This window comes from Sander lucioperca, chromosome 7 (genome assembly GCF_008315115.2).
Source record: "Sander lucioperca isolate FBNREF2018 chromosome 7, SLUC_FBN_1.2, whole genome shotgun sequence".
In the NCBI taxonomy this organism is placed as follows: domain Eukaryota; kingdom Metazoa; phylum Chordata; class Actinopteri; order Perciformes; family Percidae; genus Sander; species Sander lucioperca.
In genome coordinates this window covers 27,079,759-27,094,513 of record NC_050179.1, presented here as the reverse complement: position 1 = coordinate 27,094,513, position 14,755 = coordinate 27,079,759, and the positions used below count along the sequence as shown (strand labels likewise).

General features: G+C 41.4%; 1 protein-coding gene across 1 annotated transcript in view; it reads right to left on the bottom strand.

Moving 5' to 3' along the window:
- Positions 1–14,755, bottom strand: part of necab2 (N-terminal EF-hand calcium binding protein 2) — a 165,527-nt gene that overhangs the window by 34,494 nt on the left and 116,278 nt on the right. Inside the window, exon 9 of the mRNA XM_031309984.2 lies at positions 4,206–4,262. Coding sequence (XP_031165844.1) covers positions 4,206–4,262 — 57 coding nt within the window. The remainder of the gene's footprint in view (positions 1–4,205; positions 4,263–14,755) is intronic.

The following is a 14,755-nucleotide window of genomic DNA, read 5'->3' as shown; positions in this document are numbered from 1 at the left end:
CTCTCTCTCTCTCTCTCTTTCCTCGCACACACACACACACACACACACACACACACACACACACACACACACACCCAGGAGTATTACAATAAGATAGCCTAAGCTAAACATTATGCCCCCATCTTTTCATCTTTTGTCTGCTATTTTGTTTGTCTGTTTGGTTTAGTCTAGTTTACAGCTTTGTCATGTATTGCGTCGTATGTGTTTTCATGTTGATCACTTGTATAGTACTATAAGCAAAATTAAAACTTAAAAAATAAATACTGGAGAGAGTTGTCTCCCCTGGCCCCTCCTCCCCAGACTCGAAGTTCACGGAGGTTGCCAGGTTGAGAACGCAGCATCCAACAATACTGCTAGACGCTAGTCTCACAGAGCCAGACATTACTCCACAGCACAGCAGAGCAGCTAACTTTAAATGCTGGCTATGTTGACAGTCATAAAAGCCCGTGCTCATGCGGAGCTCTGTACCCGACTGACTTAAAATTACTGCAACAACCGCTACAACACCATGCCCTGTATGGAAGTATGTATGAAGCTCCTGCTGCATTACCATGGGAATGGAAGCAGAGTGTTTTCCCAGTCTGTGTAAATGTACAAATGTGTTTACCTCAAAGGCAAAAAAAAAAAATCTCTGTTGGATTCAGTTTACTCTGTTTTTGTACAGCAGACCACCAAACTGACCCTAGAAAGCAAGGTAATTGCTGAAAGCTACTTCTTTAAATGCCTCAAATAAATGTTTTTCTTAAAGACTGTGCCCAGAGTAACTAAGCTTTTCTACTTTAAAGTTCATTATTTTTTACTGGTTCCTCGATTTATTTTTCCTGGTTCTTACTTTTGCCTACCTTTATATTATGCCTGCCCCTTCTTTCTTCTCACTCTCAGTGCATGTGAGCTCTCTTATAATAACCTTTCTGTGTCGGTGCCCATGACAACTGGACAATTTAGTCAGGGCTGTCACTGGTTGCTGCCAGCTAATGGGTTGTCATAAGTGGCCTGACTGTTGTGGGTAAAAGTGCAAATAGGTAATTACTATGCTGGTCTCCTGCAGGTCAGACAAGAACATCTGGTTTTTGACTCCTTGTGGAGCAGATCTGGGGCCAGATGTATTTCACTGATCAAGTGACGTTTTAGCCACACTAGCAGCATGGCTCTAAGGATGGAAATGTTAGTCGGTTGGTCCACTACTCCCAGACTAAAATGTCTCAAAAACTACTGTACGATTGTTATGAAATGTTGGACAGACAATGATGGTCTCCAAAGGAAGAAGTCTAGATTGACTCACAGGATGTAGACTGTGCGTATACAGTAAGCCTGCCATTGGCTGCCTATTTCAGTCGGAATTCTCCTCCTCTTCTGCTATCTCTGTGTTAGCGTTTTCAAAATCCCTGTTGCTACATGAAACAACAACAACCTCTGAGCTAGCAACATACAATCTATGTCCAGCGCAGCGCTAAAGTATAGCATTTATCAAATTATGTTTTTCATATCACATAGTCCACATATGTTTTTCAGCATTTTATGTGTGGTGTTCTTTTGCAGGGATTAAGCCATTTTAATGCCAGTGCTTGCGTCCCAAAGTGCAAATGTCCAACATGTTCTCTTTCCAAACTTGTCAAATATTGACGCTTGGTCAGTGGCTCTCAGCATCAGAAACCAACACAAAAATCACCATTTAGCGCATGTATGGAACGCACCGGACATAGCAGTAGCTTGACTGTAAGATGACGGAGTATTAAGAGCGACAACGCTAGCGAGCAGTATGAGAGACCCGAGGCAGGTTGGGGTGGTGGCCAAGTGTAGCTTTTTGACGCGCTGGGGAGTGAGAATGTGTTGAAATGTTCCACCAAACAAGTTCCCTCCCAACACTACTGTGCAAGGCACCATCGCTGCATCCTGGGCTTAGTGCCAACAAAGACGATTTTGATAGGTTTAAAGAAATACTGTATGAAGAAACAATCCAGTGTTTTTTTTTCCCTTAAGCACTATTCGCACAGGATTAGTATCATCTGGGGACCTCGAATGATTTAGAAATGACACGCCCACATCTGAGTTTCGTGTGGCGCATTCGCAAGGGATAAGCGAAGCCTGCTTCAACTCCCCTATCCCCGCTACGGCGGCACTCGCACACAGGGGCTGAGGTCAACGATCGGGCGGTGGTCCAGACTAGGTTGGCCATGAAAGGTGGCGTCCGCAGCCACCCGCAATCCCATATCCGTCTTCGCAAAAGGGATAAAAAGGCGCACAGGACACAAAAATCTTGAAAAAATGATATACGACCCCGCCAAATCACAGAAATGTCGATTCGCACGGGACTAATATTATCACAGAACCTCGGTGTTTGGCAAAATACGGTAGGTCATTTGCGGGGGAATTTTTACTTTACAAATTACAGACATGGCCGATTTGCACGGAATTAAGATCACAGACAACCTCTGTAATTATTACAAATGACTAGAGGTCACCAGGTAATACTAATCCCGTGTGAATAGGGCTTATGTGGAGTTATGATGGGTTCAGAAAGACCTTTCTTCAACGTTGGCACAGCGCTAAAACACATATAGTGTGGAAATAGGTCTGGCTATGCGAGACTACTGTCTGGTAATTCCCTGACTTCCTCCATCGTCACCATGAGGTTTGACATTTTGGTTTTTAGTGAAATATCTTCACAAATATTTGATTTGGTTTCCCTCAGGATGAATTGTAATTACCTTTCAGCTAACGACATCTTTGGGCCAAAATTTGTCTAATACATTGGTTCATAACCAAATACCTTTAAAACTATTGCTAACTATCAAGTGTTAGCATGCCAACATGACAAACTAAGACATGACAACATGACAAGCATTATATCTGCTAACATCAACATCTTAGCATTGTCATTGGGAGCATGTTAGCATGCTGACATTAACATTTAGCTTCGAAGTTCGAAGTAGCTTCACAGAGCATGGCTGTAGACAATTTTGATATTTGGTGCCATAAACTAAATTATTGATTATCCCTCTGACATGCAGATCACAGGTACTGTAGATGTAATGATGAATAATGATATGTGCGCTATAAATAGCCACAGCAGAGAGTAATGCTCACTTGTAGTAATGGCATTTGAAGAGAGAACCTCACTGATGTGGCACAATCGGTAAAACCGCACTTCTTTGCCGTTCTTTACGTTGACAGGTCTAATGAGAGGCGATAGAGTTTAACTAGTGAAACCTGGGTTTTATGCATCTGGCTGGTGTTGTAGTGAGTGTCTGTGAATAAAGAAACAACATGGAATTTTTCCAGGATCCATTCATAACTTGTTCTAGTGTAAATTTACTATACAGTAACTTTATACTGGTGCCAGTAATCCCGCAGCCTGTTTCTTAAACAAGAATCAATGTAGTGTGCTACACCATATAAGCCACTCTCCAACATATATGACCAACACCCAAGTTCTTTAGTGCAGGTACTTTTTTCTCATACCATGTATGTTCTTTGCTTTACAGAGGGTTTGTGTAAAGTGCACGTGAACACACTGCTTAAGGCTTTTTGCAGGCATTCAGACTTGTAAGATAGATAACTTTTGGCTGTATTTATTGCACTCACACTCTTATCTCTACTTCACTGCAGGCATGCAAGTGCTGTATGTGATAGCAGTCTTGGGTGAAATCATATTTGAAAATTGTGTCAAACAGTGTAAGTGAAAAAAAATTGAGATTTATGATTCAATTGTAATACAGCATGAAAGCCACACAGTGCTTTTGGCTTTTTTTGTATCAATCATTGATCTTTATCACAGAGAATATCACACACCCTAAATATGCAGTACAGTATGTTTCTAGGACAGCTGTTATGTTATTTTCTCTGTGGTTGTTAGATATTCTAAGATAGCGCGTGACTCTATTCATTCTCCCAGAGAATACTCATATCTTTAAAATATTCATTTCCAGACAACAAAACAAAACAAGCGCCGTTCCTGGGAAATCAGTCAAAAGATTGGCTCCCATGGGACAGGCACTGGGACCTTGATTATCTTTGGACGGGGCTGGCCGTGCAGAAGTGCTGTCCAATATTAATTACATAACAAAGTCATGTCTCAACACTCAGCCTGAGGTATTGCTGCAGTGGTTGTTGGCCTTTGTAATGCAGCAGTAAGTGATGCTGCACCTGGGGCTGTGTGTGTTGCAGTGTAATGTACAATGGTGATTCATTTAGTGTCTACTTACTGCGCTGGTAGTGCCATCTGTGTCTGTTAGCCTCTGGTGCAGATCCAACCAGACTGTCTGCAAAGAGAAGCACAACAACAACAACAGCAGCAACATGTCAATCAACAAGACCACCAACAGCAACTACTACAGCCAGCTTTAAGCAGACATTTGACACTCACAAGAGGTATTAGGCAATATGTTCACATTACAAGCAAATGAGGCCTGAATACATTTTTGCTCTCAAGTGACACAGATCAAATTTTTAGTAGTGTGGACACAGAAATCTGATTTCCAATCAGATCTGGGCCACTTATATGTGGTCCTAACCCCTAATTTCCACCAGGCGCGCCTGCGCTGCATTCCGGATGCGCTGCGGCCCCCGCGAGCAATCACTGCCATTCAAATCAATGCTTGATATTCCACCAGCCGCGCCACAGCGTGTTTAAGCGTGAGTGAAGCGCCAGGTCTATTTTCACGCGGGCCGCGGGGCGTCGGGACATCCGGGCAGGAAGTGAAACAGCGAGACTATCCAGTCAATTTACCCGCCAATATCGTTTATGTCCGCTTTACAACACCACGGACGAGAGATTCATCTTGGAGGTGGAAAAACATAATACGACATCACAGATCTTTTTTTTTTAAGGACAACGCCAGAAAAGAGAAGGCATGGAGTTTAACAGTAGGAGTGCCTGGAGTAGAAGGTAAAACCTGAACACAGCCGGAACACAGCACAGACATGCCCAGTAGAGAATCGGAGTAAATCCGAAAGCCAGACTTGGCTGTGAGAAGGGTCATATAAGAATTCATGTGTGTTTTTCCACAGCTAGCCCTGCCCTAATGAGCTGTGATTGGCTAGTTCTCGTTGCCTCGACGCGTCCTTGGATGTGATTGGATGCTATGTGGATATTAGCAACTTTGTCCAGCTCATTTTATCTAAGTTAGCTAACTAGCTTGCTAATTCCACTCATTACACGAATTGAGTACAACAAAGTTGTCACTTATCTGGCAATAGCAATGTGCTTTCCTACGCTGTGACCAGAGTGTGTGGATAAAGCATTAAGTTGTTGAACTGTACTTATTTAGCAGCTGTCTAGTTAGCTAGCAGCTCCGGAGAGTGGAGATGGACTTTCAGTTAGCCCAGTGGTTCCCAAAGACAGCTAGACAGGTGCGCCACATTCAGCTGTTTCTCTGCGAAGGGATAGTCAACACAACATTGCAATGTTTAGACTGGGAGATTGGCACTCAAATCAGGTTGCGTAGATCAAATTGTGGTCACCACAAAAAATTTTCTTGTCTTTGTTTTGGTAGCTGTGGCGTTTGGTGTGGATTCATCGTCTGCTTTACGTTCACCTGGTTTTCCTTTTACAAACTTGTCCATGCTTTGCTAGCAGTGCAGCAGAACCATGCATCATGTATTTATTTTTAGCCCCAGCGTGCTATCGTCAGCCCCCAACGGGGCGCGCCCCCCAGTTTGGGAACCACTGGTTAGCGGCAGTAGCAACTCAAATTCTGCCAGCACAAAACCCAGCGCCGGGGGTCACAGCAGGCTGGTGGGCAGCGGCTGCACTGAATCTAACCTGTAACGGCAGCAACAGAAAGTTTGCTGATCCAGCGGGGAGTCTGGTATTCAGACCCCCGGCACTGGGACTTGCACTGGCTGAATTTTAGTTGCTACAGCTGCCAAATGCCTGTCTAAAAATATGGGTCACTTCAAACGAATGTGAACAGTCTCAGCAGAAAGATCGGATCTGGGGGAAAAAAAAAAATCGGAATTGAGCATTAAGCCCCTGTAATGTGAACGTTGCCTTAGTGGACAAGCTGAGAGCAGAAAGCATGAAAGCAGGATGTGATGTCTTTTGCAAGATAAAAATAAAGTTCAGCAGGGGATAAGGGAGGATGTTTCAGAGAGGAGGTGGATGCATGCCAAAAAGAGAAGCCTGAAATGAAACAGAATGATTTATATCAGCATGAAAGATATAAACACGAACACTGAAATGCCAAATCTAACTAAACACCATGGTGTAGGAGTTATAGACAGTAGGAAATAATTAAAATGAATTTACATAAGCCTGTGTGCAAAATAAGGGGCTGTAATCATCAAAGATCATCATCAAAGACTCAATTGACCTTTGCTGAGCCCCACTCCCCTTAGCTACAGTTGCTATACCTGTCAAGTTTTCCATTATCACACAACACCTATGACAACGATGGCAGTTTTACCACTCAAAATTAGTATTTTTTTTAAACAATTAATTTCACAAAGAAGTAAACAAAAGGAGGCCTCTTATATATTGCAGGTGGCCTTGGATATTGTTGGCTGTCGCAAGCAGATACCTGAGACGGTTTAGAACCGAGGCGCCTCAACTCAGAGTAGTTTCCTGTATCTGTGTCATGTGGGCTCCGCCACGGCCACGTCTCTTTAGGAGACTGGTGACAGGTCCTGAGTGTATTGATTCAAATGGGATTAGTGAATGTGAACATAGATTATGACGGATTCTTTTGCCCCATAGTCACCAAAGTAATTATTGGAGCCATTTTTCACAAGCCACATATCTCATAAACATTCGGACACATCAGGAGAAAATTAACTTTGTGTAGAGACCTGTTTCTGTCTCAGGACTAAACTCTCACGAGATCTGCAGGTGAGTACGTAGGAAAGTGCGTCGAAAGTGTCAAAGAAAGCCTCCAAAGTGTTAAAAGCGTCCAAAAATTGCCGAAATTGTCAGGAAAAAAAGCATCAAAAGTGTTAAAACCATCAAAAAAAAGAGTCTAAAGTTCGAAATTGTCAAATTATGGTCGACGTAAAGACAATATGAGGGTTAAAGGAAGATAGAGACGGACAGCAGATGATGGAGGTGAATAGTGCACACACTACACTGCACGAATTGTATCTGAAAATTGTGTGTGTGTGTGTGTGTGTGTGTGTGTGTGTGTGTGTGTGTGCATCAGCATTTTCTATGCGACAATTAAATCTGTCTTTCTTGAGTTAATCAATGTTTAATGACAGTAGTATTCTGTTTCTACTCAATACTAATCCTAATTTAGTTTTCATAAATTTTTTTACCAACACAATTCATTATTAATCTGGAAAGTAAACAACAATAAAGCTTGGCCATCAAAACAAATTCCCGGCAACAATCCCTGTTACAGCCAGTGCTGTGGCACCCAGGATTTTGTTTGTTTTTATTCCCTGTTTTTGTTTCCCCCTTCCCATATGTGTGAGTGTGTGTGTGTGTGTGTGTGTGTGTGTGTGTGTGTGTGTGTGTGTGTGTGTGTGTCTGAGTGTGGTTTCAGGCAGGGCTTTGGAACGGATCACCTGGCGAAGCTGCGCACCTGGTTGCAATCTCCTCATCAGGCTCCTGTTGAAAGTCCCTGAGCTTCCTACAGTCAGCGCCAGATTATTCACTATTCATTATTCACTGCTTTCAGAGGTTAAGGAATAACAAATAAGTTTGGCAAAGGCAATACTATCTAATGCAAGGTTGGCTTTCACTCTACCCTAAATACTGTATATACTACCATCTTAGCTTCCAGGCAGTGGATGTTCCTGTTCAGGGCATTTTTCCAATGTTTGCAGCATGTTAGAGCAGATAAACACTGTGTAATTCATTCCTTACACTTTTGGTCTTGTGTTTTTGGTTTTGGAAAGACTAAAAAACAGGTACCACCCTCCAAGCTCCTATGGTAACAGGCTTGTTCGACATGAACTGCGCCACGCCTTTAAAGTGGACGAGAGCGGGCGGTGGCAATTCGGACAGTTTCCAGCCGTTTCCAGCAGCCTTCAGGCTGAACAGGAAGTCCCACAAACACTCACATCCTGTTAGGTCCGATTCCGATTCAATAAAATGTTATCAGACCCATATATCAGCTTGGAAACCGTCTCCAGTTGTTTTTATTATGACAGAGTAGCTGTCTAAATGTTCTACATGCGAACTGTTGCTGATGTTAATAAACAACAGACCATAGATGATCCGTAATCAGAACGGATTTAGTCTCTCTGACTTCTAAACGTCACTATCAGCCACACAACATGTGTTCTGTACAGAATAAGCCTTTAGATCAGACAAATAGCAGTTAAAATCCCTCCAATTCAAAAACAATAGAAAGTGTATGTAAAACGTCATCATGTTGAGTCGATTCTGAACCAATCACCCGTTAGATCAGAGGCCTATGCTACGAATCAAGATCAACAGCCGACACTGTAGATGCGTAAATCACAACGCTTATGAATATCATTTCCCCATCAGTCAGGCACAAGATCTGACCATAATTACACGTGCTTTCCATAAACTGCCGTTGCTTTAGCCTATTATTTCAGTTGCAACCTGGCAATGGTAAGCGATCGTGAGAGCAAATAAAAAATGTAAAAACTAGGGCTGTCAGCATCAACGCGTTAATCGCGATTAAAAAAAATAACTAACTGCAGACCTGTCAGCATCATAGAAGACTTGGGTCTTAAAGACTATGGTTGGCATGTTCTGACTTGTCTTATATATTGCCGTCGAGGGGGAGAGTAGTTTCACGCACGCATACACAGCCTGTACGACACGGAGAAAGCAGCCAAACTGGAACTGCTGCAAAGTGATGCACGGTGATCACTGGACGTCAATGAGTAATCAAAATTATTTAGGAGTTACTGCACACTATATTGACTCTAGATTCAAATGTGTGACTAGATTCACACATTTTTATTTTGTTTACTGTAAATAAATAAATAATAAACAAATACAAATCTTAAAATCAAGTTCATAAAGTCATTTTCTTTGCATTCATTTGATTCCCAATCAAGATACACTGGTAATAATTGCTTTCCATTGTTAATATGTACTTAAAAACTGTTCTGAAATGCAAAATAATAGAATTTTAATCATGTGATAAAACATGCGATTAATCGCGATTAACTACAGAAATTCAGCGATTAATCGTGATTAAAAAGTTTTTATCGTTTGACAGCTCTAATAAAAACATAACTCAAACCGATGTGCGCATTGGCAACACACGGCTCAACAAGCCAACAAATAGCCTATAATTCCCTCCGCTGAAAATCTAAAGGGTATCTTTCATAAAAATACCCATCTGGGAATGTTAATGGGGTTGTCGGTCTCTAAGTGTTTTAACTTTTCTGAGCGCACCGAGCTCCACCTGATCTTCTAAGAACGGTGACGCCGTTATCAATCGAGTATTGATTGGTCAGTAGGCGGTGCTTTTACACCGGTTGATCTCTAATCTATGGTCATGAAGGCTGGGTCATGACCGAAAGAACGAGATCCAGGGTACAAGCGGCCGAAATGGGTTTCCTCAGGAGGGTGGCTGATGTCTCCCTTAGAGATAGGGTGAGAAGCTCAGTCATCCGTGAGGAGCTCGGAGTAGAGCCGCTGCTCCTTCGCGTCGAAAGGAGCCAGCTGAGGTGGTTTGGGCATCTGGTAAGGATGCCCCCTGGGCGCCTCCCTAGGGAGGTGTTCCAGGCACGACCAGCTGGGAGGAGGCCTCGGGGAAGACCCAGGACTAGGTGGAGGGATTATATCTCCAACCTGGCCTGGGAACGCCTCGGGATCCCCCAGTCGGAGCTGGTTAATGTGGCTCGGGAAAGGGAAGTTTGGGGTCCCCTGCTGGAGCTGCTACCCCCGCGACCCGAGACCGGATAAGCGGACGAAGATGGATGGATGGATGGATCTCTAATCTCCAACTTAACCTGCTCCCGACCAGGTTAGGTGTTCAGCATAAGTTACCACGGCGATTTAACCCGGTAACAACTGATCCACCGTCGTGATACAGAAAACCCTGGGTTGAACCTGAAGATACCTCGTTAACGCCAAATCTTGCTTCGTAGTATAGGCCTCAGCTGAGAGCCAGGCGTTTCCCAGCATGCCCTGGGTCCGCCTGGGTCTTGCAGTCGGTGAAAAGCAACTGCGCCGCCTGCCTCTCAAAACTGCGGACGCATAGATTCCGTGAGGTTATCGTTGCCCGGATTTTTTCGGACACAAATCTAACCGGCATGCATTGGGCCTGGCTCATCTCGAATGAGCCTATTGACTGTTTCTCTCATTAGATCCCCATGCTTCGGGGGAGGAGTTTTAGCGAATGCTCAATTCTTCACAATCAAGACTTCAGGTTAAGGGGACACATTCAATAGTTTGTAGTTAGTCTGAATACGCTCCTCAGACAAGACATGAGTAAAGCCAGGTAAGCTGAGTGGTTTTTATGGTATATAGTGGTCTGAGTTTTTATGTGTCTGTGTGTGAGGATGATGAGACATTGATTTCTAGTTTTCCCCTTCACTCTCAATGCCTGTGAGTCAGAGTTACATAAACCTGTTATAATAAATCACAGTAAGCGCTGCAGGTTTCTGTCACCAAGGTGACTGATAAGTATCACTGTTGCTGCTCTAAAAGCATAGTGTCTGCACCGCTTGGAGGGTAACTGAGAATTTTACCAAACGCAGCAGGGAAAGTCAAAGCAATGGGGCTTGGCACAGTGGGAAGGACACACACACACACACACACACACACACACACACACACACACACACACACACTTGTACTGTATAACTGAGTTGTAAGATGAATGATTTGAGATTAATGTGACACAGCCTGGTCACAGCAATCACAGGACTTTCACCCAGGAGACAGCGGTTCAAGTCCCGGAACAAACTTTACGGAACGAACTTTACGGAACAAACGGAACTATGTGACGTTCTGCGTCACAAGCGTAACTGGAAGGGAAGTAACGTAACAAATGTCCATGATGTTTACCCAAACCAGGATCTTTATTTTTTTATTTTTTAAACCTACATTGTGTAATTTTTTGAGTTTATTTTTAGCAAAAACCCTTTTGTTCTTTCACAAATATGTACTCATTCATATGTAATTACTTCCATCAACTAATCAAAGTATTCTCGTAAGCGTGGAATCTGCCATTCAGAATCATTCAGAATACATACGAGCGACTCGCTCACTTTAGTTGTACTGTTGCATGAACATTAACTAAGTAGTTTTTGTGTTTTAACCTAACCAAACTGCGACCGTTTTACAACATTAAATATGGAATGCTGTTTTATTCAACATTCAAAGGAAACGAGATGAATGAGCACAGAAACGTCTACATAAATAGCCGGTGGGGTGCTCCGTCAGGTCAGCAGTAGTTGGTGGTCTAGTTACCCCAGCATAGGTGACTGTGCGCTGGGTAAAGAGCACCACTGTTGCAGTCGTGGTGCACTCGGTCGTGGTGCCCACGGCTCTGTTCTGAACGTGAGAGATAGCCACGCCCCCTGATTTGCATATAAGAACTGGAAATAAATAGAGAGGGAAATAAATAAACGTGGCATTAGGAAATAAAAGTCCACGGAAATAAATAAATGTGGAATAATAAATAAATGTGTGAAATAATTAAAAGTAAAACCTTTTAATATATTGATTTAACTAATTGATTCATTTTTATATTAATATTTACATTTATTTAATTATGTATGTATTTATTGCCTCATTTATTTATTTCATGATGTCTTTCAAAGGCATATTTATTTATTTATTCATTCATTTATTTATGTATTTATTTATTTATTTATTTAATATTGAATAAAACGGCATTCCATAGTTAAAGTGTTTAAAACTGTGACCCCCCCCCCCCCCCCCATCTAAGGGTTGTCCCCCCCTAGAAATATCTTTAAAAACCATGCTGTGTAAATAACATAATTATGTATACTTAAAATATCTGTGTAAGTAGTAAAACAATACAAACCCCAAAAAATGCTTTTTAAGTTTAGAAACATTTTCAGTCCCCCCTCCCTTGCCTCACAGTGGTTTGGTCCACTGCCTGCTGTACGTTACCCATCTGCACTCGACTCGGGTAGTGACAGTTTGATTCGCTACAGTAATGTTAGTTGTGAATGTAGTAAGTAGGCGGTTCAAGGCTATTTTATTCACATTAAACATTGGATGTGAAGTTTTTCTTTTCTCAAATAGAAATCATGCTGAGTAATTAATAAATTAGTCATGACAAAAAAGTTTGCTATGTTAGTGTAATATAACGTAACATTACCTAGCTTGTTTAATAGCTTGTTGGATAGAAATGCACCCACTACCAAACCCCCAGCAATAGTCCACTGGTGGAATGAACTCTCAAGCTACTTTGTTTTGGACAGAATTTATTATAATAGTAAAGACAGAACCTCAGACTTTTTGAAGATATGGCAGTCTCATAGAGAATTTGATTTTATACATTTTTACATTAATGTCAGGGATTATGACAAAAGTGTTATCTGAGTGCATTTATTATGTTGTTTGATTTGCATGTTTTGTAGTTTGTGTCTTTATTTAGTTTGGTTTATTTTAATATGTTTGTTTATGTTTATGGCATTTCTTGTCTGTTGTGTCCTAGTGTGAAGGATCTGGAATAGAAATGAGATGTATGTTTGAAATATCTTTACACTGTTTATGCAAAATAAAATAAAAAATCTAATAAAAAAATAAATAAAAAAATGCACCCACTACAACTAACGTTAACACGGCGATAAGCCTATTGAAAGCCAAACTGTTCAAAGAAACATGATTTCTCTCACGTAAACAACACGTAAACAACACGTTGATTTTTCAGACGTAGGCAACACGTAGACAACACGTTAACAACACATTAATTTCACGTGATTTTGAGCCATTTGGGTACTTCTGGATGGACAAAATGGACAAAGTGACACTGTTGTTTTCGACGGAGACCAGTGAAGTAAATTAGAAGCACTTTTCCGGTGAGGGCTGAGCATTACTGCGTAGCCTCAAACTGAGCTTGCTGACGTAGATGTGACGTGAGCAACCTGTCTGAAAAGTTGTAAGTCTTCTGGTAGCTGTGCCAAGAGAAATCTCAATCATTCTGAATCTTGCAGAGACGGAGAGCGTAGGTATATGTAAGGAGATAACATAGGAACATGCTAATTATTGCTAACTAAAATGCAAGTTAACATTAGTAATTAAACTTAAACAGCTAATGTAAGTCGAAACTGCCTGCGAGCTTCTCCTGTACTGTACGGTAATTTGTCTACTATGCAACAGAAAGTCATGTGGTTATGACACAATCGTTAGCCTATTTTTACAAAAACGCCTGCTACGGAGCCATAATGTGAGATACAAGGTAATGGAGCCTTTTATACATTGTCGTGTTTCTTTAGAAATAAACGATGGACAAATAGAGTCTTTGAACGCTTTAGACGTAAAGTTATTCGCTGTCAAAGTGACGTAAAAATGAATGGCAGTCAATGGAATGCTAACAGCGGGTGAGTGCTAGGTAGCATCAAAATGGCGCCATAGGAGGTACGCTTTGTAGAGGCTGGCTTACTCCCTTGGTTTGAATGGGCCAGTGTCCTAAGTTCCCATTGGCTGCTGAGCAGTAGGGTTAAACCATTTCTGTAAGCTTGGGGTCGCCTACCACTATTTAACATGCAAAGGGTCCTCTCACTTCTTCCATTTTCTTTTCTTTGTCATTTCTTTTTTTGTGTGTAGCTTATAAAAAATTTTTTTATTAATTTAAATTCAATAAATGTACTATTCAATTAGAAGTTATTTTCATCACAATAACATTATCATCTTTTGCTCCACTGCTGCCTTTTTGGGGACATTCTAGCTTCAACACCATCCATCAAACTTTACAAACCAACAATAACAATAACCTGTCACACATATATTATACATAATAGTTATATGTTATTGTTGTAAAAGTTGATTACCGTCTACTAGGTGCAATGCATGCTGGTTGTGAGGATATCACAGCAGATTGTTGTAGGGGGATGGTTGCGTCATGCTGAAAGATTTTTCTGTTGCACTGCAAGGGAGGCACAATTGAGTATAGCATTTATTCTTCTTTCTTGCACATATTGTACAGTGGTTCCTGGTTATTTAGCTGTATCTTTTTTCTGTACAAGCTTTTCTTTATATATTTGTACATACTATGAGAAATAAATGTTTTGTTGAAAGTATAGTGTAGATAGATAGATAGTTAGATAGACTTTGATAAAGGGTACTACTGCTTTTTTTTACCTGGATCCTATTTTCCTATGTTTTTGTGTGTAAGTGGCTGATGGGAACAGCAATCTTTGAAATTGGTCCAGAGGGCTATTGCACACAATCAGGATAAGGGATTAAGCTGGGATATTCCAGTTATCCTGGATGAATTTAGCCTTGACTTGGTTGCACAAAAGCAGAGGCACCTATGTTACCATAGAGATTTATTCTGTGCAGATAGCCTGCTCCTGACCAGGCTAACAGCCAGGATTTATTAATCCTGGGGCCTTTTCTGTTCACTCACGTGGTTTTACCTTATTGTTATCAGCCTGCATTAAAATACAACAGGTGCATGTTGCTGTTCAGTAAAGCACTGTTATTATTTAAAGTTGACCATGATTTTTATAATTATTCATGTGACAGTCATTGTTACTGTTATATTGCTGTATGAAAACTGCTTGTTGTTAGAAGTTTGGTGAATATATTACGGAGATAATTAGAAAAGGCTTTATTTCTTTTAGTATTCTTTAACAAAGGACCATGTATGTTCCGCTTCCATGTGCACTGTATTTGGCATTCTTA